We start from the raw sequence: 26,877 nt of genomic DNA on the forward strand, positions 1-26,877 counted from the left end.
TCCCCTTATCTCACTCTCGATATGGTCAAGACCAGCCAAAACCCCATAGGTGCTACAGGGTTGGACAGGTGCAGGTATCAGCATCATTGCTGATGGCCTTCAGTCACCCCATGTCCCCACACCTGGGTCAGGCACCTGCTGCTTCCCGTGCCAGTGGGCTCATCCCTGTTCAGTGTCCCCATGTCCTATCACATGGGAACCATGGGACCACGGTCACACCCCACTCCCCAGATTCCTTCCCCCACCCAAGCCCCTGCCACAGACATGCCCATCCCACAGCTGCACCTCTGCAACCAACACTTAAGAAATATAATATTTATTTGGGATTAAATTAAAAAAAAACATAACACACCCCCTATTCCACCATTCGGGGGACACTGTGGGACAGATGTGGGTTTTTACAGCAACCCACAAACACGACAGCCTCAGTGATCAGTGGCAACTTGTGGTCACCACGCTCATCCTGCCAGGCTGAACACAACATGAAAAAACATAATACAGCCCCATGAACCTGCAGCTGCCTTTCTGTACGTCTTTGACCAAATAAAGAGAGACACAGCTCCTGGGGGGCTCCATGTCAGTGGGGTGGACACCCACCCCCCAGCACCACACACACACACACACAGAGCCCCTCTACCAGCACCTGGCCCTTGCCATGGCTTTTGTCACTGGTGTCACACACAGAAATACCAACACATGCCAAGCTGACATGGCCACCACAACACCCACCAAGGCCACCTGCACAAGCCCCCATCCTGCAAACCTCTCAGTGCACTCACAACACACAACAGTCTGGGCACAGGAGTCCCAGGGACAGACATTCTGGACAGAGCTCCCCTGGGACTCAGCAGCAGCATCCCCCAGTGCAGCTGTGGGCAGAGAACAGGGTGCTGTTCAGGGTGGGGGGCACGCTGGGGAGGTGGGGGGCACAGACAACACCTACAGACACCACAGCAAGAGGGGAGAGGGGAGCTGGGGGCTCTGCCAGCATGGCAGGCGCTGTGCTGAGCCCACACCAGGGCTCTGCCAGCAGCCCAGGTGGCACAAGGGCACTGCTCCCTGCGTGACGGGTGCGTGGCACAGGCAGCAGTGCCACTCTGGGCACAGCTGACCAGTCCTGCCTGGCCCTGTCACTGTGTGAAGGTGGACTGCAGCTCCTTGAAGGCTGCCTTCCTCTGCTTCAGCTCCTCTGCCTGCTTCTTCTTCTCCTCCTGCTCTGCCTTGATCTCCTCCTCGAACCTGCTGGCTTCATTGATGGCTTGTGCCTGTGGATAGAAATGTCCATCTGTGACCTCTGCCAAGCTCTCCTGTCCACCCCAACACCTTCACCTCCTGCCTGCCCTGCACCAAACTGTCCTGGTGCATCACCAGCCTGCAGTGGGACCTCCTGAGCCCTGCCTCACCTTGGCCTCAAAGAAGTTCTTGGCGCCTTTCACCCCCTCTGTGGAGACGTCGATCTCAGAGAGCCGGGCCAGGGCGTGCAGCCCACTGTCCTCCTGCAGCTCACCCGCTGCTGCCTTCCGGAAAATCAGCAGGAACTGTGAGGGGAGATGGTAGCATTGGCTCCCTGAAGACCCCAAAGCCACCACAGCCACTGTCCACCTTCTCACCAGCCCAAACAGTGGCTGGAGACATCTCCCTGCCAGCGTGGAGCCTCCTATCCCCTCACCTCTCGAAAGCTGAGCTTGCTGTCCAGGTCTTCATCCACCTCCTTGATCATGTTCTTCAGTCCCAGGTGTGTCTGTGGAGCCCCCAGCTTCTCCATCATCAGCTTCAGCTCCATCAGGTCAATGAAGCCATCTTTCCCTGCGTCATACCTGCAGGATGGCAGCACAATCCTGACACATCACCACGGGGTGCAGAGCCCACACAGCCCCCCACACTGACCCCCCCAGCAGCAGACCCCTGTGTGCTCTCACACTGGGAAGCAAAGAATGATCAGCAAGGCTTGGGCACTGATGGGCTCCGGCAGCTCTCCAGACCACAGGGAAGCTGCTGCTGAACCGCCAACAACCCCCTGGAGCATTATCCAGGATCGTGCCTGTTTCCGTGCAGCACTTGGCAGGAGAACCTGCCAGGATGCTGCCAAGCCTGCTGCCAGCTCCCTGTGCCAGGAGCCTGAGCACACACTCCCTTTGGCTGCAGCATGGGCTAACAAGCCATGGGGCTAAGCCCACTGGGCACTGCTCCCCATGTCACCACCTCCTCCTCACTGTGACACCTCCAGGTGACCCACACTCGCTGCCCAGTGCCTGTGCCATCCATGCTCCACCCCTGGCCAGGTGCGTCGGCTTGGCTGAGAGCTTTGGGCACAGCTCTGCTCATTGATGCTACCTACAGATCTGTCAGGAATGCCCCCCTGAGACTCCTGCCTGTGGCCATGCCACAGTCCCCTCCAAGTTCCACCCCACTGTCCACTCCCCTGCCCGTGCACTGTGGGCTGTGCTGGCACCACGCTGCTGTGGCACAGTGGAATCTCCACGGGGAGCCAGCACGGAGCCACGCTTTGTACAGCTCCCCACGTTGTAGGTGGGCAGCTACACACTGTACCCATTGTGACAGGGCTTTTTTTTCTTGTATCTTGTCACTGCAGCAGCCACGCAGAGCCCCGGCTCCCCACGCCGCAGGTCCGTGACTCATCTGCACCTCCCCTGCTGCTGTCTGTGCTCTGTCTGTGTCTCCAGCAGAACCCTCCTGATCTGACAGGGACCCCAAAATGGGGCTGGTCCTGCTCCCCCCTGCCTACTGCTGCCATAACCCTCAGAGTGGGGCTGTGGGCACAGATCCCACATGATTTTTGCCTCCAATACCCCTCTTGGAGCACAGGATCATAGAGTCATGGAATGGTTTGGGTTAGAACAGACTTTAAAGATGACCTCATTCCAGCCCCCTGCCATGGGCAGGGACACCTTCTGCTCTCCCAGGTTGCTCCAAGCCCTGTCCAACCAGGCCTTGGACACTTGCATGGACGGGGCAGCCACAGCTTCTCTGGGCAACTTGTGCCAGGACCTCACTACTCTCACAGGGATGAATTTCCCCCCAGTATCCAAACTAACCCTGCTCTCTGTCACTTTTGAAGACTTTCCTCCTGGTCCTGTTACTCCATGCCCTTGTCCAAAGTCCTTCTCCATCTTGCATCCCACAGAGTTTCTGTGCAAGGGGCGAGTTGCCTGGTCTGACTTTGTCCTTCATCCCACACCAGCCACCTCCCCGATGCAGGGCACTTCCTTTCTCTGGACCCCTCCTCTGTTGTTTTGGGATACCAGCATCCTGCATCTCCCAAAGGGCACCGTCTCCCTTGTGGAGAGCCAAAACCCATCCCCACATCACTTTACCCTCCACAGCCGGACTGTCACATCCCGAGGACAACAGCAGCGGTGAGGACAGCGTGGGCTCTGCCCCAGAGCATCCCTCCCTTGGGAGACCCCCGGGCTCCCAAACCTCCCCAGTGTCTCGCAGCCCGGGCGCTGCTCCTTTGGCTGCAGCGAGACGCCGCAGCTGCCAGAGCAAACCCGTCTGCTCCGCACGCCGCTCCCTCGCTGCGCGGCGCCGACACCCGCCCTGCCATCGCCATCCGCGCCCAGCGCAGCCCCGGCACGGCCACCCACCGCCCCGGGCCCCGGAGCTGCCGCTGTCCCCTCCCGCGGCCCCGGGCCCGCTGTCCCCGCCGCCCGCTCCTCCTGCAGCAGCGCACAGCGCCTGGCTCGCTGCCGTGTGCTGCCGGGGGGCGACAGGCCCCCAGGAGGACACGGGGAGGCTCCGTGCACGGCCAGGGACGCTGACAGGGTCACTGCACCCTGCGCTGCCCCCCAGCCTCGTGTTCCGGCCATCTCCGCCTCCGAGCCCCCCGTTCCTCCAGCCCCCGCCCGGGTCCGAGCGAGACCACCCGGGCTGCGGATCCTCCCGCGCTGCCAGACGGTTTGAGGGGCACTGGGATGTCGCAGCCACGCTTCACCCGTGCCGTGTCCCCGCGCTTTCCCGGAGTTGCGCTGTCCCCACGCCTCCCGCACAAAGCCCCCAGCGCGGGATCCCTGGGGATGCTCCGGGCTGTCCCGTTTGCCCCCCGGCTATTCCCGCGCCTATCGGCGTGAGCACGGCTGGAGTCACCCCGGTTTCCGGCTGCCCCTGGAAATTTCCAGGGCCGGGGGCTCGCTGCCAGCTCCCCCCTCCCCCGGGGCCGGGCTCGTGCTCCCAGTCACGCTCCGCCGGGCGCGGAGGGCACGGAGCGGACAGGGATGCTGAGGACACGCCGGCCCGGCCTCTGCGGCCCCGGGAGATGCAGCGATGTGGGATCCCTCGGTGATGCGGCAGAGGGGATGTGGGGGGCCCCGCTCCCCTCTCTCAGCCCCCTTTCTCTGGCCTCAGCGCCAGGGGGACAGGAGGGTCCTTCTGCGGGAATTTAGGGGAGCACAGGGACGCCTCCTGCAAGGAGCCGGGGGAAGGTGTCCCCAGCACCAACCTTGTGAGGGGTTTGGGAGGAGAGGGGTGTCCCTGGCATCCTCCTGAGAGGGGCAGGAGGGAGATCCCTCCTGCAAGGAACTGGAGGTGCTTTGGCATCCCCGCTGCACAGAGCCGGGGCGGGGGAGTCACCGACAAGGGGCCGGGGGATCCCGCCCGCAGGAGCCTGGGGGTCCCTGTCACAAGGAATGGGGGATCCCTCCCGCAGGAGCCTGGGGTGCCTGGGGGTCCCTGTCACAAGGAATGGGGGGATCCCTCCCGCAGGAGCCTGGGGTGCTGGGGGTCCCTGTCACAAGGAATGGGGGGATCCCTCCCGCAGGAGCCTGGGGTGCCTGGGGGTCCCTGTCACAAGGAATGGGGGGATCCCTCCCGCAGGCGCGGGGCGGGAGGTGCTGGAGCATCTGCCCTGGCAGAAGCCGGGGTACGGGGATGCAGGAACGGGGATGCTGCGGGTGCCGGCTGCCCGGGGTCCCCCCTCCGCCCCGGCGCTGCCGCCCGGGGACCCCCCTGTCCCCGCGCCCCACACTCACTGTCGGAAGAGCCGCTCCATGTCGCGGAGCTGCCGCCGGGAGAACTCGCGGAACTCCCCGGCGGGGCTGAAGACGCGGCGGCCGCCGCCCCCGGGGGAGCCCTCGCACACCGCCCGCCCCGCGGGGCTGCCCGGTGCCGGCCCTGGCCGCGGCCCCCGGCCCCGCCGCCCCTCGGGCTCCTCCGCCGCCGCCGCCATGGTGCGGTGCCCGGATGGCCGCGCCGCTCCGCCCCGCTCCGCCCCGGGGCCGGGCTGCGGCCCCCCGGCTCCCTCCCCGCCCGGGGGGCTCGGGCTGCCCGCCCCCGGCACAGCCCCGTCCCCTGGGGCCGCCCCGCCCGCCCGGCCCCGCACCGGCCCGCAGGGTCCCCTCCCCGCCGCCCTCCATCGGCCATCCCCGTCCCTTCAGACCCCCCTCCCCTCCGCGGGGACACCGGCACGGCTCATCCATCCCCGCCGGGATCAGCCTGGGATGGTCCTTAGGGTCCGGCAGCACCAGTGGGTCCATACCCCGGTGGGATCCCCCCGGACCATCTTTAGGGTCCCTTTCAACCCAAACCAAGCCGTGATTCTGTGAATCCATAGGCTCAAAGGAGGGTGTGGGGAGCCTGGGGCACTCACAGCCACTCTTGCCATCTCTATCCATTCCTGACCCAGAGTTTGCCAAGGGTGCCATGGGGAGGACACACCGAGTCACGGAGCAGCCCAACACCTCCAGGTACACCTGCAGAGGATGCCCAGGGCAGCACCTTTAACCTACACAAGCATTCAAAGTCATGCCTTGCCCCAGAGTAAACCCAGGCATTCAGACAGGGAAGGATCCAGCTTCTTCCAGCACAGGGAGCAGGAAAACCAGGCCACACCAACTACCAGAGTCCCACGGTGGCACTGCCATTGCCACTAGGGATCAGCCACTGTGTGCTCATGAGTGCTCTGCATGCCCAGAGATAATGCAGCCCTGCATCAGCCTGCTGCAGCCCTCTGCGTTGCTTCCAGACCTTTTTTTATCCTATAAAAAAATAAAGACCAAAAAACCCTGGAGGGGCTTTGCTGACATCCAAATTATCCTCGGCTGAAGAGGTCTGCAGAGGACTCTGCACACAGACTCCTCTGAGTGGTGCCGAGGTGGAGCAGCTGCAGGGAGGATGTGCTGGAGCTGCCTATTGCCTGCAGGGATCCTGTCCCCAAAACACTGCTGCTCCCCAAAACCCAGGGTCTGCTGGAATCAGTAAATGAGCCTGTGCCATCACCCCACCCCAACCCACCAGCACATCACTCTCATCTCCCCAGCTTGTCCTCGTGCTCCTGCTGTACTGGTGTGGCAGACATAGGTCCTCTTCTTCCCCCTTCCCAGGTGGCAGGTCCAGCATTCCTGGGGTATTCCAAGAATTCCAGAATTCCATACTACATCATGTCTTATGTTCCAGTTTTCCCATAACACGATGGAGACCAGAGGACACAGGAGTTGTGAGGGATATTTCAAGCCATGTTGGCTTCATGTGCTTGAGGCCATTTCAGCAAGGACAGGACACATCCCCCACCACTGACTTCACACGTCACTGGGCTGTATTCACACACATAAATATACACACACGTGTACACTGGACTATATCCTCACCTCCTTTTCCACTACCATAAATCCCACCACACTCTGTGGGACATGGACTGTGGGAAAATATTGTACAGTTGCACCAGTGGACCCAGGAGCTATGGGATACAAACTAGAGCTCCTCAAAATGCACCCACACCTCATGCCACCTCCACCTTCACAGAGTCCACAGTGATGACCTGTTCCTACTGCAGATCACCACCTGGTGAAAGTCCCCATGGTGCTCCTATGAGTTTCCTGATTTGACAGCACCTGCCACACGCTCCTTGGCCTTTGGCTTCCCTGAGCAGAGAGGCTTTGTGGCTCCAGGCTGCAGAACAGAGACAACAGACACAGCATTGACCATGAGAGCTCAGCATGACCTGCTCTTCTCCCTTGCCCTCATACATGGTGCAAGCCCACGGCTGCAGGTGTCTGCACCTCCTCCAACTTCATCACGGGATGCTGTGGCTGAGCCTTGGGGACCTGGAACCTCCAGCCTCTTGGGATGGTCCAACTGACCACTCTGTGGATGGTTCCCAACAGGTAGAGCTGGCTGTTGTATAAAAGGTGGAGCTGGCTGTTGTACCAAGAGCAGGAGCTGGGTGTTGCCCTCTCACCTTGCACCGTTTTGCCGCCTGCCGCAGCCTCTTCTCCTGGTCCAGCTGGAGCTGCGTCCTCTCCAGAGCCTCTCGCAGCAGAGCCTTCTCCTCTGCCTCCCTGTGGGCTTCATCTTCCAGGCTGGAAATATCCTCCTGGCACCTTTGCAGGGAAGCTTGGCTCTGCCTGTGCAACACAGGAGGGGAGGATTCTGTTGGTCTTTTGGCCTTATCAGGCCCCTGACCCTCAGCTGTGCTCTCCCACATCTTCCTTGGTCCTGCTGACACTGTCCCTCTGCCCCAGCTGATGGTGCTGCTGTCCCAGGCTCCAGCCACCAAGGACAAGGGAACCTGACAAGGCTTTCCTGGCTCTGACACTGCTCAACCATGTGAGGCTGCAGAAGGTACCACTGCAAAAAACTGAGAGGATCTTTCTCCACTCCTCGTGACATTTGACTTTTGTGCTGTGGCCCTAGACACAGACTGGTCCCACACAGACACAGGACCCAGCAGTGTCACATCACTCCTTGCCCCAAGCTCCCTGTCACTTGGCATCCAAGGACCAGGTCTTGTTCAGAACCCTGACTTCCATACCTGAGCTGCTCCATACTTCCCTCAAAATCTTTCAGCATTTTTTCTTTCCTTTCCAGGTGAAGCTGGAGGTTCCTGATCTTTTTGTACAACAGCTCCAGGGCCTTTTTTCTCTGCAGTCCCACTTCTGCCCTTCTCTCCTGAGGAAGATGCTGCAGAGGCTGCATTCCTGACAGCTCCTTCATCTCCACCAGGCTTCCCAGAGCACCGATTACATCAAGGTACTGTGGGAAGAAGAGGGAATGCATTATTTACCAGGTCTGTTACATTCCATCACGCTGCTCAGCCATCTGCTTTCTGTCTGCTCTCCTGAGGAGACGACAGTGTCCCAAGGAAAAGTAGGTTGGCATTCCATTCCCAGCTGCACACGGTTGGATTGCTTCCTTTTCTAAGATGACTGTTTTCCCTGATGGGTGTTTCCCTGCCTTTTTTGGAGGGAAGAGACCCCCTTGCCCAACCCACCAGCTCTGCTACCCGTGGCAGTTCCCTCCATTGCTCCCCAGCCTCTCTGATGCACCATGGCATGTTTTGGGGTCCCAGGATGTCCTGGCAGACACACAGCGTGCTCTGGACCATAGAATAGTTTAGTTTGGAATGGAAATTTAAAGGTCACCAAGCCAACCCCCCTTGCCATGGACAGAGATGTCTTCAACTGGACCACAGAGCAGTTCATCTTCAACATTCCTGCAGCATCCTGATGTGACATACCTCTGGAATGTGTTCAAGAAACATCTAAACTCTGCACACACTGGCCATGTACACACACTCTACATGTGATTTACCACATCTACCCCTGACATACCATCTGCTCACCCAAGTCTGCTGCCTCAGCCATTTCCAAGCCCACTGTGCTGTTGGTGATCCTGAATGAGCCCCCATTAGGAACATGGTCAGGAACCTGCAGAGACAGAGAAAGACCCATGGAGCCCGCTCTGGGCCTGGTTTTTGGTCAAGTGGTCTTTGAGCCTCCTTTTCACCTCATGGGAAACTGTTGGGAAAGACGGGACAGGAAGGACTTATGAATATGATTGCATGATAAAAAATACTGCAGATACAAAACCTGTAAGTGAAATAGAAATGGAAGTCAGTTTTGAGATATAAGCCTGGCAGGCAGGAAGACGGTGATTAAGCTGACAAAAGACAAGAATGTTGCCTTTCCACCTTGGCAAAAGGCATCCAAGAAAAAATGCATAAGAAAGAAGTCTATAGAGAGTAAAAGGACATGGTAATGCAGTCGTTCTTATAGGCTGCATGCAAAGTTTGTAGGTTTTGTATCTCACACCAGTTGGTCAATGTGAATTAGAATATTCAACAGAAAAAAAGATACATTGTATTGTCACAAGAGGATCGCTCTCTTGTCTTGTCTACTCATCTCCTCCCCTCTCTTGTCTTGTCCTTTCCTCCCCGCTCTTACCCTCTTATCCCCTCTTACCCTCCTTTCCTCGCTTCTCCTCTCTTGTCCTCTCCTCCCCACGTTTTTCCCTGCTCCTGCCCCGTTTTTACCCCTCAGCTCTCTTCTATCTCTCTCTCTCCCCCATTCTCTCTTTAGGGCTTTGCTCCAGCCCAGGCTGGTGGCTGGAAGCAGGCCCTCTTTACCCACGACCCTTGTAATAATAAAGACACGTGTTTCTAGAGCATCTCAGGTGTGCAGAGTTCCTTGTCCCTGCCATCCACGGAGAAAAAATCCCTACAGGAAACCACCCCAGTATTGCTGTGGTCCCAAACATCCCACCCAGCTCAGCCCATGGCAACCCTGCTGCTACTCCAACAGCACCAGGCAACGTGCAGGTCCTGATGGAGCTGCCACCCTCTGCAGGAGCACTGCCTGCCATCCATCAGGCTGCATCTCCCATCCTGATTTCTTATGTAGCATCTCTCAAAACCTATTTCTCCCTCTCCCAGGGGGTACTTTCCAAACAGAGTCACAGGCAGTACAAACCACACACTGCCTCTCTATCTTGTCAGCCTTCAGTTTTTCTCCCAACACAAGACCTCTTTGTTGGACCATTTTCTCTGCAAAGTCTTTCATCCGGACCACCAGTGGCTCTGAATTGCTCTTCACAGCACCTGGAGGTGAACAAGCAGATGCCAAATTGTTCTCTCCACACAACTTTGAGGCTGCCCAGCTTTCCCCACTCACTGTGTGGGTGGGCAGGCCCTGGCACAAGTTTCCCAGAGAAGCTGTGGCTGCTTCATGCCTGGAAGTGCCCAAGGCCAGGCTGGATTGGGCTGGGAGCAGCCTGGGAAAGTGGCAGGTGTCCCATGGCATGGGGTGGAACAAGATGGTCTTTAAAGTCTCTTCCAACCCAAACCATTCCATAATTCTAGGAGAGCCCTGCTCACCTGAGCACTGTCTCTTCTCCAGCATCTTCACTCTCTCCCTGAGCTCAGCCAAACCTTCCTTTTGGCGGTGGATGGTTTCCTCGTGCCTGAGCCCTCGGCATTTCGCACCGAGCTCAGCCAGCTCTGATGGTGGCTCCTGGAAGAAGACAGGTTCTTGCTCAATCTGCATCTGGGGCAGCACAAGCTCAATGTAAGCGCAGCCTTACTGCCAGACACTGGGCACTTGGCACAAGAACAAAGCCTGGGGAGCATCTCCATGGATTTGGGGGGGGTATAAGAGACTAGTCAGAGATCTCTTTCCTGCTCTGCTGTGCCATGGTCAGGATATGAACCCTGCTCTGGAGAGCCAGGAGAGGGTTGATGCACAGCTCTGAACGACCATATTGCCATTTTTCCCTTGTCCTTTGCACCACCACAGAGCATTTGCCATCTACACACAAACACCAATGCACTTCAGAGACTGTGCCCCTACACAAACTTGGACATTACTCTCTACATATGCACTGTCCTCTCCCAGCCCCATCCAGATCCCTGCATTATGACAAACATCCAAAAATCTGTGATGGGGCCAGGGCCACAGGGCTGTGCCCTGTGCACAGCAAATGATGGCTGCAGACCCCCAGCTCCAGTCTGGCTGCTGTCACCCCACGTTGTGACAATTCTGGCTTCTTTTTCTCCACCAAGGTTGGGATTAATACATGGGAGTCACAATTCGTGTCTGGGCTTGGATGTTTATTATTTCTTATCTATTTACAGACTCACGAGCCCATGAGATCTAACTAGCAAGTTTGGGAAATAAGGTAAAATGGAGCACCTCTAATTCTTTCCAAGGTTATTTAGTGATAATTACCCAATACCAAGGTGACACCTATATTATTTATATTTCTGACCCAATAATGACCACCCAAGCCTGTAATGTGGACCTTTTCCACCCAATTACAGAAAACCACCCAAATCCATGAAGAAGAAAGAAGAAGGTGAAGAGAAGGACTCCTAAAGGCCTCCACCTTGCCCCATACATTACTATATACTAAATTCCCAAATTCAAGTTTTTCACCCTGTGAGATCACACAATACTATTCAAACTCCACACCCACAACCCCAGTGCCATCACTCAATTTCGGAATTCTATTCCAAGGCCTCAAGTCAAACGTGGTGCTTGCTTGAGGGTCAGCACCTTCTAGCACAGAAAGCCTGAAATTTTCAGCCTCCAGTGTTCTCTGCCCATCCCACTCCTAAAAGGCACCCGCAGCACTGGGATGTTCCTCTCCCCATGGCAGAGTGTGGAACAGCACGGGCAGTACCGCCCGCCCGCTCATCAGCTGGCTGTGAGTCACTGCCTGGCCCCCGCAGCCAGCCGGCCTCGCTGCTGCTGCCACCATCGCTGTACAGAATGTACAATTCCTGCAGTCCCTCCATCTGCTGCTGCCACCACCTGCGAGTTCTTCCCTTTTCCAGCCTCGCGGAAATCAAATAGGGATTTGGCACGGGAGAATGAAGAGCGTTTCTTCCTGTCCTGTGCAACAAGCTGCCCCTACTTCTGCATATCCAACTCTAGAATTGGTTCTGCATTACCTGCACAGCCAGCACCCACAGCTCAGCAAGTCGGGAAAAGGAAGGGATGCTTGCATGTTGCCGTTCCCTCTAATTGGCAATTAACGCAGCCATTAGCACGTACAGCACTTGGCGGTTGCGAAGTGCTGTGCAAACATCAGCTCATTAACCAGCAGCAGCCTGGTGGGGGCTGTGGGTTCCCGGGATCAGAGGCAGCACAGGCAGCCCTGGCTCGGGAGGGGTGCCCGGCCATCCCACCCTTGGGGCAGCGGGGAGCAGCTCCAGGCTTGGCTCTCACTGTGATGCTGAGAAACCCCCTGTGCCTTCTTGGCAAACCCACACCTCGGTGCTCTCCATGAGGATTCACCCTCTGGGAGGCTTCACCCACCTGCACTGGTGTCCTGGGAGCATCCTCTGGGTTCTCTAGGGTTTGTTGGGAAGCATCCCTCAGCACTTTGCAGGGCGTTTGGGCTTGTCTGTGTAGAGAGACAACGTGTTGTGGGACCCATGGTGGATGAAGGTGACCCCAACAGCTTGTGGAGAGCAGAACCCTGGGCACCCACTGATGACTACCATGGTGTGGGTGGGAACACTCGCTTAGATACAAGTGCCTGAGTTACACATCTACTGGCATGAGCTCCACTAAACCCCCATTTCAGTTCCTGTGTCGTGGATTCAGAGCTGAGCTCCATCCTGATACTCTCACACATGCCTTATGCTCTGGGGAGAACCCTAAACACCATCAGCTGCTGGGACACACAGAGTGGCATCTGTGAAGCTTTGGGTTATGTCAGGGTGTACCTTAACTCTTCAGCTGCTGCTTTCAGGGCCTGATCCTTCTCCTCCACAAGGCTGGACATCTCAGATAGCTTCTCCCTGAGCTGGTTCACTTCCTGCTCCCGGTGTTTCAGCTGCCTCTGGCTGTGCTCCAGCTCCACCTTCTGCTCTTCACTCAGCTCCCCTAAGCACAGAACAGCCTCGTGGGATGCTGGCTGACTCACCACCCCATCCTGGGGGATCTGCAGCTGGTGCACCCTCATGGAAGCAACAATGGGGCTCATCCCTGCAGAGCCCTGCTCTACCCTCAGATCCTGGGCCATGCCAACAGGACATCCTGGTTTACTAAATCCCACTCTCTTTGTGGAGGTATAAACCAGGCCAATTCCTTGCTGTGGCAATTTCCCTTCAGATTGAAGGAGGACAGGTCACCAGCATTTTCTGACTTGCATCTTCTGACTCCACACATTCCTTATGGGCTCTGTTCCCAGTTCACAGCCCAGCCCATGGAGGAATCCCAGGGCAAGGCTTTCCCAATCCACTGGCTTGGAACATCTTCAGCTCCAAGAAGTTCACCAGTGTGATTTTGAGCTCAGTTTTGCCTACCTGCTCTTCCCCTGATAACTCTGCTCTCTCATTGTCACTTGCTCATCCTCGGCCATTACTTAGCCAAGTATGGGGAGAAATTCACCTTTCCAAAGAGAACAGAGTGCCTGCTTCGCCCCCAGCAGGACAAAGCACTGCCTCAGAATGGTGGCATCAATTTCCTGTGATCTCTGTGTGCCCACCACACTGTCACTGCTGGCAGGAGGATGGGGACAATGGCAGCCACACGGTGCACATCACCCACCTCTCAGGTCTGACATCCTGGCTCTGGTTTCTGACAGCTCCCTGCTGAGCCTGCTGATCACTGCCTGCTTCTCCAGGAGCGTGCCCTGTGCCATTATCAGCTCCTCCTGCAGTTTCCTGGGAAAGATCAGTGCAAATCTCAGAGCCATTGGGAAACCTCACTGCAGGGAGCCCATGCCCACCTTCCTGTGCTGCATTCTTGGTTCACAGAATTCACAGAATCACCAGGTTGGAAAAGACCTTCAAGATCATTGAGTCCAACCCAGCCCTAACACCTCAACTAAACTCTGGCACTGAGTGCCACATCCTTTGCTTAAACACATCCAGAGATGGTGACTCCACCACCTCCCTGGGCAGACCATTCCAGTACTTTATCACCCTTTCTTTAAAAAAACTTTTCTCTAATATCCAACCTATATTTCCCTTGGTGCAACTTGAGACTGTGTCCTCTCATTCTGTCAGTGCTTCCTGGAGAAAGTTAATGCACACATTCCTTTTTCACCTGCCTTTTCGTCCCCTTTGGTCACCCTGTGGTGTGGCCACACCACTCACTTGCTCTTTCCTGGAGCCATCCAGATGGGATGGCAGATCTTCTCATGCTATTTGGCATCACTTGGATGCTCTCTGCCCTTAAGATCACTTCAGCCTAGAAAGGGACTCAAGTCCTATCCCAGACTAAAAAGATCTTGGGACAAGTGGTGTTGGACTTCCTTAGGCTCTCCCAAGTTGTCCCTGCCCTTCTCCAAGCTTCTCTGATCACCATCAGTGAGTGCTGCTCACCCCAGACAAACACGAGGCTCCATGGCAGGGCAAATCTCCAGCCAAGCTCCCGATGCTGACCTGTGGGCATCACACCAAAGTCCTACAGGACACAAGCAAAAAAGGCCAATTACTTATTTGTAACACTTACATGCTTGTTGCTTCTGCTACACAAATAATTTCTCTCATGTGGCAGCTCTGAGGGCTGAGGACTGTCTCTCTGGGAAACCCATGTCCCTGAGAGTTCAGTTCCAAGGCCAACTGGACAATTCCTGACATCCAGCCTTGCTTGGGATTGCTTTTGTCTCAGAACAGCCCAAAGCACACCGGCCTTGTCACTTTAGAGGGTAAAGAGCCCTTCTCCAGTGGCAAAGCCCTGTCTGTTCTCCAAAACCTCCAAACAATGAAACAGCTTCTGCAGGATCTCACAGAGCTTGTCCTGCAGGTGGAATAACCTTCATTCAACATCTTCCCAAGGTTTTCTATAGCAGCAAATTCACTGTTCCATCTCCACATACATTTCATGTTAACCCAGGCAGTTCCTGGTACAGATGCATCCCATACAACCCTTACCTACCTCCCATTTTTTCCACAAGTGCTGCCTTTTCCTCCTCCAGCACCTTCTGCTGCTGAGTGGCCTCGAGCAGCCTGTCCTCTAAAGCCAGGATGGTCAGGGAATGCTGCTTGCTTTGCTCCCTATATCCTGCTACTTCTTCTTCCATTTTCTGCCTCTGTAACTCATTTTCCTCCTGGACAACCCTGAGGTGCTGGTCCTGCTGCAGCACCTGCTGCTGTAACACTGCCTGGGAAACAAGATGTGAGAGCTCAGTTGGAAGTGCTGGGGGTTCCTGTTGGGATCACCATGGGCATCATCTCTCCTGGATGATGGTCACAAGAATGGAGGGAGGGAAGGGAAGGATTTCAGGGATGAGGGAAGGGAAGGATTTCAGGGATGAGGGAAGCCTTCTTCTCCAGCACTGCATCCTCCACCTGCACGGGTCAGTGCAAGTACCTCTTGTGCAGTGATTTTCTCCAGCTCATGTAAAGCTTCTCTCAGTTTTCCCTCTGTCAGTTCATGCTCCTCTGCCTTCTTTGCTGTTGCCTACCAGAGGAAATTAGCAGTAATTAGGTTAGCCAGAAATCCACCTTTCTTTCTGCAGAGCTCCTCTCTGTGTATGTGGGGAGGGGGAACTCCTCTGTCCACTGATTTGAGCCCCTGAGCACAACACTTTCCCTTTTCTTCATTCCAAGAGTGAGCTGTTCTGCTTCACTTCCCATGCTCACCTCAGCCATGCTTCTTAGGTGGCTTTCCAACTCTTGGATCTTCTTCTGTTCCTCCTCCACAAATTTCTTGCACTTGTCCTTCTCCTCAGTGACTGCACTTTCCAGAATCTGTGAATCAAGAGCCATCAGATTCACTCAGGAAATAAAGACCTCACCTCCAAGGAGGAAAGCAGCAGGAAGGGTCATTGTTCTGGAGCAGGAGCAGGTGATGGGAGAAAAGCTTGGCAGGAACGAGGTAAATCAGTGGAAGAGAGGATGGGAACACCGGGGGAAGAGTATGGCTGAGAGACTGGGCAGGAGCTGCTTGGCTGCTCCTTGCCTGAATCCTTAGAAAGCTGAACACCAGGAAACCACCATTCCCAAGGTGCCAGACACAGAAGCAAACTGGAAACTGTCCTACAAGGCCACCATGATCACAATACACACATGGCAAAAGACCCATTCACACCCTGACTGACACTGCATCCCACACCACAGCCACTGGTGCCATGGCCTGGGCTTCCCTGGGACTGAGGGGGACTGGAGGATATCCCTCCACAGGGATATCCTTTTCCTGAGCCAAGGGGAGCCCAGCATGGGAGGGAGGGAGAGAAGGCTTGAGAGGAAGCAATGCAATGTTTCCTCAAGCTCCTGGATCATGATGCTCCTTATGATGCTTTCCCCTTTCTCCCAGTGACTGACTGGCATCCTGATGTTACCTGCAGGTGCTTCCCATTCCACCAGGGATACTTTTGGGAGTTTACATCACTTGGATCCCTATGGGAGGACATCCAGTCCCTTGGGACTGCACTCAGTTTGGAGCTAGTGGTTCCTCCTCTTGTTATCCAACACTCTTACAGACATTCATTTTTCCTGCACAACATTTTTTTTTCTGAAATATCAACCATGTCACTTTACCTCTTTGCTCTCCTTGTCCTTTTCCAGGATAATTTGCTGGATTTTTATCTGTAAGTCTTGCTCATGTTTTGCTTCCAGCTCCTTTGTGTGCTCCTGCAGCAGCTCTGCCTGCAGCTCCTGGAGCTTCTCTAATTGCTCCTACAGGGAGACACGGAGGTATAAAAGGAAGTGTGTCAGCAGCAGGGCAAGAAAAAAAATCTCCTGTGTACATTCACTCACAAAAAGAAATCACAAAAGAGATCTTCATCCTTGCTGCATTAGGGATATGGACACACTGACAGTGTGTCTCCCTTAACTTACATTTCCTGTAGACTCAGGGATCTCAGCTACTGCACATCCCCAATCCAGGTGCCACACTGGCTTGCTTGGGACTGCCATCACATTTACCCATAGAAAGAGTCCAAATCCACCTAATTTATGTGCATAAATATTTCTGTACCTGCAACATCTGATTCCTCTGTGCCAACTCCTGACTCTTTTCCGAGAAGCTCCTGAGAGTGCCCAGCAGCCCTGCAAAAGTCAATGGAGCCTCACTGTGCAGGATGCTCACACACCATACTATGGATATCTGGGAGAATTTCTCCATGAAAAGGATGGTCAGCTATTGGAATAGACCACCATTCCTGGAAGTGTTCAAAAAGTGTAAGGCTGTGGCACTTGGGAACAGTGCTGGCTTGATGGCTGGACTCAGTGACCTTGGAGGTATTTTTTCAGCCTTAAAATTTCCACTATTCTGTGATTTTCTCCCCAAAGAGAAGCTCATGCTGGACTTTCTCCTCTACATCTGGCTTGCCAGGACATCCCACATTCCCAGGGATGCCCATGAGGACACAGACCTTTGCCAGAGGTGTGCAGATCCATCCCTGCACTATCCAGGAGCTGCTCTGCTCCCTCCAGCCAGGCCAGGGGACCATGTGCCATGTCCACCACTGCTGTCCTGATGGCTGAGACAGAGGGATCCAGGGACAACTCCTCCAGCTGCCCAAGCTCCCCTCGCAGGCTGGTGCTGCTGCAGGGGCTCCTCAGGCAAGCCTGGAACAAATGGAACCAGGCTGGAACAAGCCAGTCTCCACTGTCAGTGGCCTTCAGGGATTGGGGCAAATGACACAACATTTCTGAACATCTCAGGACAGGTTGGATGGGGCTTGGAGCAACCTGGTCCAGTGGAAGGTGTCTCTGTCCATGGCAGGGGTTGGAACAGGATGGGCTTTATGGAGAATCTGTGACAAACTCCTGGGAACAACCACATGAACACTTAGGGATGATGCTTTGTTTCAGGGTTGTATCTTTACTCTGACCTTTCCTCAGGCCAACCAAACACCCTGTGCCACTATCTCTCAGCTGCCTTTTGGTCCTCAGTATTTAAAGGGCTGACCTGAAGCTGCTGCAGGGAGTTCTTGAACACTTCGATGTCTGCAGACACCTCCTTCTCCTTTGCAAGCCTGGAGCTTAATTCCTTCTGCAGACTCTTCTCTCTCTCACGACTTTGTTGGTTCTCATCAGAGATCTGCCTGACCTTCTTTATCACCTGGCAAAAGTGGGTGAAGAAAGAGGAGGATAAGGCTCCTACTGCTTTCCAGCTGAGAGGCCAGGGATGGTCTCAGAGAGCAACAGCTGAGACTTGCTGCAAAGTGGCAGCCACGCCAGACTCCTTGTTGTAAACCACTGACTCCCTCCAAGTTTTGGGAGATGAAAAGGACTGTGTCCCCTTCACATCATGGAGCAGTGGCATTAACCTGGGATAGCCACAGCACAAATCCTCATCTGGAGAAGCCTGGATGCTGCAGCCCTGCTGCACATGGAGCTGGCACCACAGCCTTGAGCCACTTGGGGCTTTGCAGGCTCCAAACATCTCTGTGAGCTGATGTCCAAACTCACCTGCTGCTCTGTTACAGATTTCCCTTTGCTGCCAGCTGCTGATGGAGAACAGGCTTGCATCACTCGGGTCTTGAAGGACTCCAGCTGCAGCAGGGATCAACACATGGAAACAAACACCACCAATCACTGATAGCCACTCTGCTGATAACTGATGATCAATATCTAGTTAATAGCATGATGTTATCTGCAAAGGGCTTTCCCTGCCACCGCAGCATTACCCAGGCACTGAGGAAGGTTGCTGTGGCTCCTGGACAGCATAACTAAGATTACAGATTCCTTTCTGTAGCCTATCAAACTGCTCCATTGCCCATGCTGCCTACACAAATTCTTTTATACTTCACCCAATGACAAGATAAGCCCCGTGCCAGGGTTTGGTGCTCAGGACTCTGGGTTTCTGTTTCCACAGCACATCCTTCCCCATGGGGAGCTGTATCCCTGTGCTGCCATGGCCCCAGTGGAGATGTTCACATCTCTGCCATTCCCTACCTGCTCCCCAGCTCTCTGCAGGTCAGAGCTCAGCAGGCGCTCCCTGCGCCCCATCTCCTGCAGCTGCTCTGCCTGCTGGGAACAGGCTGCCTTCAGCTCCTCCTCCACCTGCAACGAGAGCTTTGGCATTTCAGAATGACATCCAAAACCATGCCATGGGCATTTCAGCCACTGTTCCCATCAGACAAGTCCAAATGTGCCTTTGTAATACTAGGAGGCAGACATCAATCCTGTTGCAGGGAGTGGGGTTGCAGCATTGATGCTTCACGGCACTTTTTATCTGGGTTTGGTCCTGAGGATTTGTCCATCTTGACACCCACACAGGACACTCTGCCATCTGTTTTTCTTCTTCCATCCGGGTCCGTGGTAGAGCTCAGCACAGTTGGATGCCCTGCCCTTCCAGCTTGTGCTCCCAGGGATTGCTGGTCCCCATCCCGCCCCTCTGGGATGATGGCACCTGCCCTCTGTGTGTCCCCCTGCAGCCAAAGGCGTACCTTGGCTTTCTCAGCCAGTTGCTTTTGGAGACTCTCATGCTTCTGGATGTCCCTCTGCAGCTCCTTCAGGTCCCGCTCCAGCTCCTCAATGCGCTGTAAGAGCCCGGGGAGGGCGGGGTCTCAGCAGGGCAGCTGGGCATTGCCCCTCTGGATGACCTCCACTGATCAGCAAGACTTTCTTCCCACCTAACTCACTTTGTTTACCCTGGAATTCTCTTCTAACCCTTATTTACTGTGGTTCTATCAGCTTACAAGTGAAATTCAATCTGATTTCTGATCACATCCCCCCCAAGCCCTTCACTTGTAACCCAGCATTACAGATCCAACAGAATTTACACTGCCCCAGGTCTTATTTCCATTATGTGCCTTTCAGGACAGGAGCTGAGTTCCAAACAACTCCCTTACAATGCCCAGTTCATCATCCCTTAGCTGATGCCTTCCTGCAGCCACTGCTTACCCCAAATTACTTTTGACTCACATTTCTGCAGGAGATTAGTTCTTGCTCTCCAAATTCACAATTTGTTTCTTCTTTAGTTCTTGAGCACTGGAAGGAATGGCAACCAAGGAAAATAACCGTCAGGGCAGTGATACCATGTCTCCTGCTGTGAATGGGACACTGGCACAGGCTGCCCAGGGCAGTGGTTGAGTCACCATCCTTATAGGGATTTAAAAGACACTTGGGGACATGGTTTAGTGGTGGCCTTGGTGGTGCTAGGGTAATGGCTGAACTCATTTTCAACCTCAGGAATTGGAATTCCCTGGATTCCCAGGGATTTCCAGTCAGTCCTTGTGATCTCCTGGCACACTGCAGCCAACACAGCCTCAGCCCTTATCATGCTCCCAGTGCAGCTCTGCCAGTTGAGGAGGAGCTGCACATGCAGTTTAAGGACAAATCCAGGCTGGGCCACAGGGAGCCCCACAGCACAGTTCCATGGCTCCTTGGCAGGACCTTGGCAGGAATATTTTGTGTGTACAAACAGCTGCTGTGCTCACAGGAGTCCAGGGCACACAGTACCTGATGCAGAACAAGGAGGGAGATCCAACTAGGGAAGGAGACCCTGATCCATGGGCATTATGGCACACTCTGACATGGTCATCACCATGATATCCTAGTGATACAACTGCTACCATCCTCTGAGCTGCTTTCCCACCTTAATCCTCATGTCAGACAGGGGGGGTCATAAATTACTGAGTCCCTCATTAGTGCTGCCAACCTTGGCTGAAAACACAGCCAGCTGATTGTCCTTCTCTCGATTTTCCTTATTCAGTTTTTCAGTCTCTTGCTGGAGTTGCTGGATTTTCTGCTCCTTTTGCAGGAGTTCCCTTTGCATGCTGCTCATCAGACCTGAGGAAAACAACTCTGGTCAGAGGTCACCAAGGGGTAACATTTAGACAGGACATTGGGAAGAAAATCCTCCCTGTGAGGGTGGTGAGGGCCTGGCACAGGTTGCCCAGAGAAGATGTGCTGCCCCATCCCTGGAAATGTCTAAGGCCAGGTTGGATGGGACTTGGAGCAGCCTGAGATAGTGGAAGGTGTCCCTGCCCATGGCAGAGAGTGGAATGAGGTGGTCTTTAGGGTCTCTTCCCACCCAAACAATTCTGTGGTTTGATGATTTCTACAAGCCACCAGGAATAATTTGTTGCCTGTACAGTTTGGCCAATGCTTGCTCCTTACCCAAAGCCAGTCCCCAACTGCTTCATGTGCTGACCCAGAGCTCCAGGGATACAATACCTGCAGCCCAAACCTGGTCCTTCTTCAACTTCTCACTTTCTCTCCGCAGCCTCCCGATCTCCAGGTCCCTTTCATGGAGGGAACGGCTGAAAACCTGGTTTGAGCCTTTCTGCAGGTCACTGATCTGCAAAACACAGATTTACCTGTGTTCCTCACCAGAACCTTCACTGACTGCTCCAGTCCCTTCAGAGAGGGAAATCTGGCACTTCTGGTTTGGTGGGAATGCTCTTTAGCATCTTCAAATACTACCTTAAATGTGTTCTGACTGTTCCTGCTGAAATCCTAATGCCAGAGAGGGAAGGGAAGGGAAGGGAAGGGAAGGGAAGGGAAGGGAAGGGAAGGGAAGGGAAGGGAAGGGAAGGGAAGGGAAGGGAAGGGAAGGGAAGGGAAGGGAAGGGAAGGGAAGGGAAGGGAAGGAAAGGGAAGGAAAGGGAAGGAAAGGGAAGGGAAGGAAAGGGAAGGGAAGGGAAGGAAAGGGAAGGGAAGGAAAGGGAAGGGAAGGGACCTCCCTTATCTCCCTTGATTTCAGACACACAAACTGCTCCTGCCCAAACCTGGATGTTACACCACAAACACACCTGTACCTGAGAGGTGTTTTCCCTGCTTGGTGCCTATGAAGGTCTTCAGTACCTGTTCCCTCAGGGCTTTGATCTCCTCTGTTTGGGCTCCCAGCTCTCTGTTGAAGGTGAGCAGCTTCTGGGTCAGCTCAGCCTTGTTCCTCACTGCTGCCTGGGCCAGTTTCTTTGCCATGGCTGCGATCTCCTCCTGTAGGTCTCTTATCACCACATCCTTTCCCTTTAACTCTATTTCCAAACCTGAAAGGTGGCCCATTTCCTTCTCCAGTAGCTTCTCACCCTGCCGACAGATTAGGTGCCACTGGTCAGTCTGCAGCCACAGAAACCCCAGACCACCTGCCCAGGGGTACCAACCCATGGCCATCAGCAAGGGACCTGCTGTCCCCAGCTTCCCACACCCTCCAGCCACTCACTGTCCCGATCCACCTGCTTTGGTGGCAGCCCCCACACCCTGCTGGGACACAGACATTTGGCAGGATTCACCTGCTCTGCCAAGGCCCAGGACAGGGATGGCATTCCTCACTCCCTCCCCAGCATTACCTTCTCCTGCAGGAGGAGATCCACCCTGTGAGTCCCTGGGGAAGAGGCTCCCCCCACACTGCTTGCACCATCACCAGAGAAGCTGGCTGAGACTGGAAGAAAGCAAATTATCAGCATGAGAGGTGGTTGCAAGCAGCAGAAATGCTCCCTGCAGCATCCTTTTCCCTTATCTCAAAACTACTCCAAGGCAGTGCCCACTATTCAGGGCATGAGCTCACTTCACAACCAGCAGAGAAACCAAAAAACAAGACACTTAGAGTGCAAAGTCTGCACAGAAGAGAGAGTTCATTCACCTCTGGGAACCAAAACAGCCCCAAAGCAGCAGAGACACAGCAAAGAGAGGCTGCCCTTATGTTTCAGCACTCCCCAGCCTCTCAGAAAGCTGGGCTTTTTTGTCTTCCCACATAGGAATAGCTCTGCCATTAGGGCGTGGGGATCCTTTGGGCTGTTCCCAAAAAGAGGAGTTTGTGCTACCCTGGGGGTGTGTGTCCCTCCCTTTGGCCTTGCTGCAGATTTCCAGTTCAGCACTGGGGACTGCACGGTGCTGCCTCCACTCTGCACTTGGCACCTCACTGCTGACTTTGTGTTGCTTATGACTGCTCAAAACACCCAACCCCACAGCAGGAAAACCACAGCACTGTGCACCAGGCCACGACATTCATGGCAAATGTCACATTCTCCAGCTGTGCTGCTGGCCCAAACCCTCACCTCTGCCCTGCTCTATCACATACTTTATTTTCAGATAAAGTTTGCATCAGATACAAATCTATTTTAAAGTACTTCCACTTGAGGCAGCCACTTTTAAAGAGGAAAAAAACCCACTTCATATGGGAGTGGGGGATAGGCACAGGAGACAGTGGTGCAGATAAAGTCAGTCATGGCCCTCCTGGGTCCCACACCAGGAAAAAGAAAGAGGAAATGTCCCTCTGCAAGGGCAACAGCATTCCCCTTGGGATGTCTCAGCTCATGTCTTCCCTGACCCAAACCCCACCTAGGACCACAGATGGATTTTGATCAGCTCCAGGGGACAATGACTTGCACCTATTTGCTCAATGCTTGTCACTTTTCTGCTCCTATCAAGTGGCTCTGTGAGGCCACCAGGACACAAAAGTCTGGTTCTGGCACCCTGGAGTACCTGGCCTCAGGGCAGAGGTCCTGCTGAAGGTGTGCAGAGAGGTGCCACTGGCCGTGCTCCTGTCCCGGGCACTCGCAGGTCGCCTTGGCAGCACCAGATGGGGACCATGGCCAGGGGCTCTGGGGGCTCCCCTCCCCAGGCAACTGGGGGGAAGCTGCCACTGCAGCGAGGGCAGGCACAGAGGAGATGCAGGAGTCTGGGCTTTGGGCTCTGCAACCACCTGGAGCTGCCCACTCCACCCTACGCGACGTTTCGAGGAGGGACAGGACATCTGCGGTGGGAAAACACCATGTTATCTGCAAGATTTTAGGAAATATTTTTGCCCTGGATTCATGTGCATTGTGTTGTGGAAAACCCAGGCACAGATCTCAGCAGAAGCACAATTTGAGTTTTTTCCCCATTTCCATTACTCAACTATCAGATTTCAATCAGGGCATTATTGAAATCTGCTGAAACAAAAGGAAATTACTGGGGTTATTTCTGCTTTTTGAGCTTTTCCCTCTCCATATGACTGCCCTAATTCTGCACATCATTGCACGCTCCTTTCACAGCTCTCCTGGCTCATACATGGTCCCATCCCATTGTTTCTCCCAGAGAAACCAAAGCTTCTCATTGTGCTCCTGTCTTCCATCAGCTGTGCCTGTCAGACTGGGAATCAGCACACTGTCTGCTGTTCTCCTGATGCCAGAGCTTTCCAGGACAGCGGTGACAAACCACCACCATGGTCTCAGTTATAAGGGCTGCATTAAACATCTGCCAGGGTGGGGGCAGACCTGGCTGTGGGTCCTTCAAGACCTGGCTGTTAACACAACCCCAGACCCCAGTGCAGGTTCCCTGCTAGTCCAGAACCTTCCCTTCTACTGGGGCACGTCCCAGCTCTGCTGCTTTTGCTCCTGCTGCTCTCCACGGCGCTGGCTCACAGCAGGATTGCACAAAGTCCTTACAGTGTCCCTGTCTGGGCACGGCAGGATGTGATTCCCAGCCGGGTGCTGCTCCTCTGTACAACAAGTTCCTCTAAGACTCGAGAGGAGAGGAGTGATCCCTCCCCTTGTCAGACACTTCACAGCCGAGGTGGTTCCCTCCCCGCAGGCAGCAGGGTCAGGCTTCAAAGCTGCTCCTTCAAAGGAGGATCACAGGGAGAGGAAAAGGCACCCCATGGCTGTGCAGACCCGGTTCTGTGTGCATCCTGCCTTTGGGAATTCAACTGCTCACTGCTCCAGCAGGATCTAGCTTTACCTAGGCTGCATCCTGGATTCTTCAAGAGCCAAAATAATAAAAATAATACTGGTGATTCTCAGTTCCTCTATGTGTTATTCGAAACCCAGCTTCTCTCTTGTTAACTGGCTTGGGAGGAAACATAAAATGCAAATAGAGGAAAAGGATATTTTCCAGGTCTTCCTTTGCTAATGCATCTCCGTCCTGTGCTTTTCCATTTTCCTGCCGAACTGCCTGAGTTTCTTCAGCAGAGGGAGCTCCAACTTTTCATTTCTTCCTCCCCCGTGACAGGGAAGATGTGTGCCCGTGTCTTCACAAATAATTTGATGGGTGAAGGTATGGGTGTTAATATCTTTGAAATGGGTCTTACTGACTCTACTGACTTTGGGGAGCAGGTTCGTTGCAGAGCCCAGTTTGGCTCCTGAGATGGACAAGGGTCTGCACAAGGTTAAACTTCTGAACTCTGGGGTAAAACAGTAGGTTCAAGGGGAGGATATGTGGTGGGTGGTTCGGTAAGGCTGTACCTTCCTTGTACCTTGGCCAGTGGGGAAAGCAAGAGGGCAACATGTGGCCGGGAGTTAGGACAAAAGAGGCTGCACCCCCTGAAACTCCGAGAGAGAGAAAACCCTGTGGCTGTGTGCCCCGGTGGACTCTCTCCCTTTATTTGAATGAAGATGAAGGACTCCTCTGTCTCCTTTTTGGACATAAACCTCTGGCATTTGTTGATTTTCCTGACACCTGCCTTTGGCACCTTTCCTCAGGATCTCCCAGATGAGCCGGGAGTGACTTTCTGCTCCTGGAGCCTTCCCTGGGCAGCAGCACTCGCCCACCACCTGGGCACCTTTCCCTGGGCATCCCATCTCCATCCATCCTTGCCTGGGCATCCTTCCATGAGCCATAGCATCCACCCTTATCTGGGCACCTTTCTCTGGGCAGCAGAACCCACCCACCCTTATCTGGGCACCTCTCCCTGGGCAGCAGCACCCGGGCACATTTCCCTGGGCATCCCATCCCCATCCATCCTTGCCCGGGCATTCTTCCATGAGCCATAGCATCCACCTTTATCTGGGCACCTTTCCCTGGGCAGCACAACCCACCTACCCTTATCTGGGAAGCAGAACCCACCTGCCCTTATCTGGGCACCTCTTCCATGGCACTTCCCCGGGCATCCCCACCCGTACCTGGGCAGCCCCATCCACCACCAGCTCCAAGGATGCTCCTGCGGTGCCGAAGCTCAGGACATCCCCGGGCCTCACCCTGACGGCTGCATTTTGGACCTGGCAGCTGTTGACAAAGGTGCCGTGGGGAGAGTTGAAGTCCTGCAGGATGAAGCTGTTGTCTGAGGCGGAGAATTCGAGGGCTGCGTGATGAGCTGCTACACCTGCAGACTGGGAGCAAGCAAGGGACAGGCAGGGGATGCTGCTGGAGGTGGCTCCAGGTTTGTCCCTGCTTTGCCAAACCCCTTTTCTCGTCATCAACCCCAGCACAAACTGGTACCTCCACACTTTGCATGGAGGCCTCCAGCACATTCTCTTCCCTTCCCTCCACCCTCCACCCATTTTAGGATGCTCAGTGGCCTCAGCCCTACCTGCAGCACGATGTCGGCCCCTCTGTGGCTCCCAATGATCGTGGTGTCGGACTTCAGCTGGAAACACCCCTCCGAGCCCTTTAGGAAAGCTGGCATTGCCCAACACCCCCACTTGCAAGGTTTGCACCAAACAGTGAAATCCTCAGGCAGTAATTTCAACCCTCCCCAACACACAACCTGAGCCACGAGTGGCTCTATCAGCTCAAAGACTAAGAATTGTCCAAAATGACCCCACAAGCGGCTGTGTCCCGGCTGGCAGAGTGGCTGCAGTAGCCTTGGAAACCCCGGCCACGCCGGAGCCGCTGCTGCCTGCTGGGTGAGTTTTTCCTCTTCGCTTTGTTTAGGGTTGTTTTTTTTTTTTTTTTTTTTCCTTCTTTTTCCAAGCAACTGTCCTGGCAGCACAACACAGCTCGGTGCTGGCGTGGCCACAGCGATCCCATCAGCTGGGGACACACAGGGGAATGTGGATCCCAAACCCCACAGGGGCTGTACCACCTGCCAGGGCTGCCAAAGAAACTTTTTGCCCTCATTTTAGTTATTTTTTATTTCATATCATGCTCACACACAAATAGAAGCAGGTGTTGCAGCCTCAGGCAAGGGGATAAACGTTGCTGTCAGGTGGACGCTGTCACCCATCAGCGCTTCTCCATCAATATTCCTTGGTCTTAGGCTGCCACACCCCCTTTTTCAGAAGAGAAGGGGAAAAAAACCAAAAACCAACCCAATTGCCACCAACAACCCCAGTTTGCCCTCACTAATCCTGCAAGAATTCATCGTGCTCCTTTTTGAGGTAGAAGTAGCACATTTGGTGAATTAGAGCTTGTCTGCAAAGTTTTACCAGTTTGAAGCCCTTCCCTTCTGTCCTGTCACACTTTTCTCTTGTATTAATCTGTATTGAAACTGATGTCAAATTCTACTCTCAAGTGACTAAGCTGTACAGAGGTGTATCTGAGGAAGTGTAACTGAAAATAAGTAATTCTATGAAGCTGTAATAAAAAAATTTTCTTTT

The 26,877-nt window shown here is 54.5% G+C and overlaps 2 protein-coding genes across 2 annotated transcripts; both read right to left on the reverse strand.

Annotated features, from left to right (window-relative positions):
- Positions 1-269: 269 nt before the first annotated feature.
- EFHD2 (EF-hand domain family member D2) lies at positions 270-5,185 on the reverse strand (the record flags this gene model as incomplete). The annotated part of the gene is made up of 4 exons (XM_083876774.1): positions 270-1,265; positions 1,404-1,538; positions 1,670-1,817; positions 4,989-5,185. 4 exons carry the CDS (start codon positions 5,183-5,185, stop codon positions 1,131-1,133), a joined length of 615 nt encoding a protein of 204 aa, XP_083732900.1. The 3' UTR covers positions 270-1,130.
- Positions 5,186-6,819: 1,634 nt separating this feature from the next.
- Positions 6,820-25,964, reverse strand: FHAD1 (forkhead associated phosphopeptide binding domain 1; the record flags this gene model as incomplete). The annotated part of the gene is made up of 28 exons (XM_083876975.1): positions 6,820-6,903; positions 7,193-7,358; positions 7,766-7,986; positions 8,565-8,660; positions 9,720-9,829; positions 10,106-10,241; positions 12,027-12,135; positions 12,461-12,620; positions 13,287-13,402; positions 14,066-14,147; positions 14,622-14,847; positions 15,057-15,146; positions 15,329-15,436; positions 16,226-16,363; positions 16,665-16,735; positions 17,062-17,257; positions 17,601-17,753; positions 18,104-18,187; positions 18,590-18,697; positions 19,084-19,176; positions 19,562-19,627; positions 20,298-20,428; positions 20,816-20,939; positions 21,446-21,673; positions 21,931-22,022; positions 23,066-23,336; positions 25,462-25,668; positions 25,869-25,964. The coding sequence occupies 28 exons, from the start codon at positions 25,962-25,964 to the stop codon at positions 6,820-6,822; spliced, it is 3,762 nt and encodes a 1,253-aa protein (XP_083733101.1).
- Positions 25,965-26,877: the final 913 nt, after the last annotated feature.

Source organism: Zosterops lateralis (genome assembly GCF_965231275.1).
Source record: "Zosterops lateralis genome assembly, chromosome: 22".
Classification (NCBI taxonomy): Eukaryota; Metazoa; Chordata; class Aves; order Passeriformes; family Zosteropidae; genus Zosterops; species Zosterops lateralis.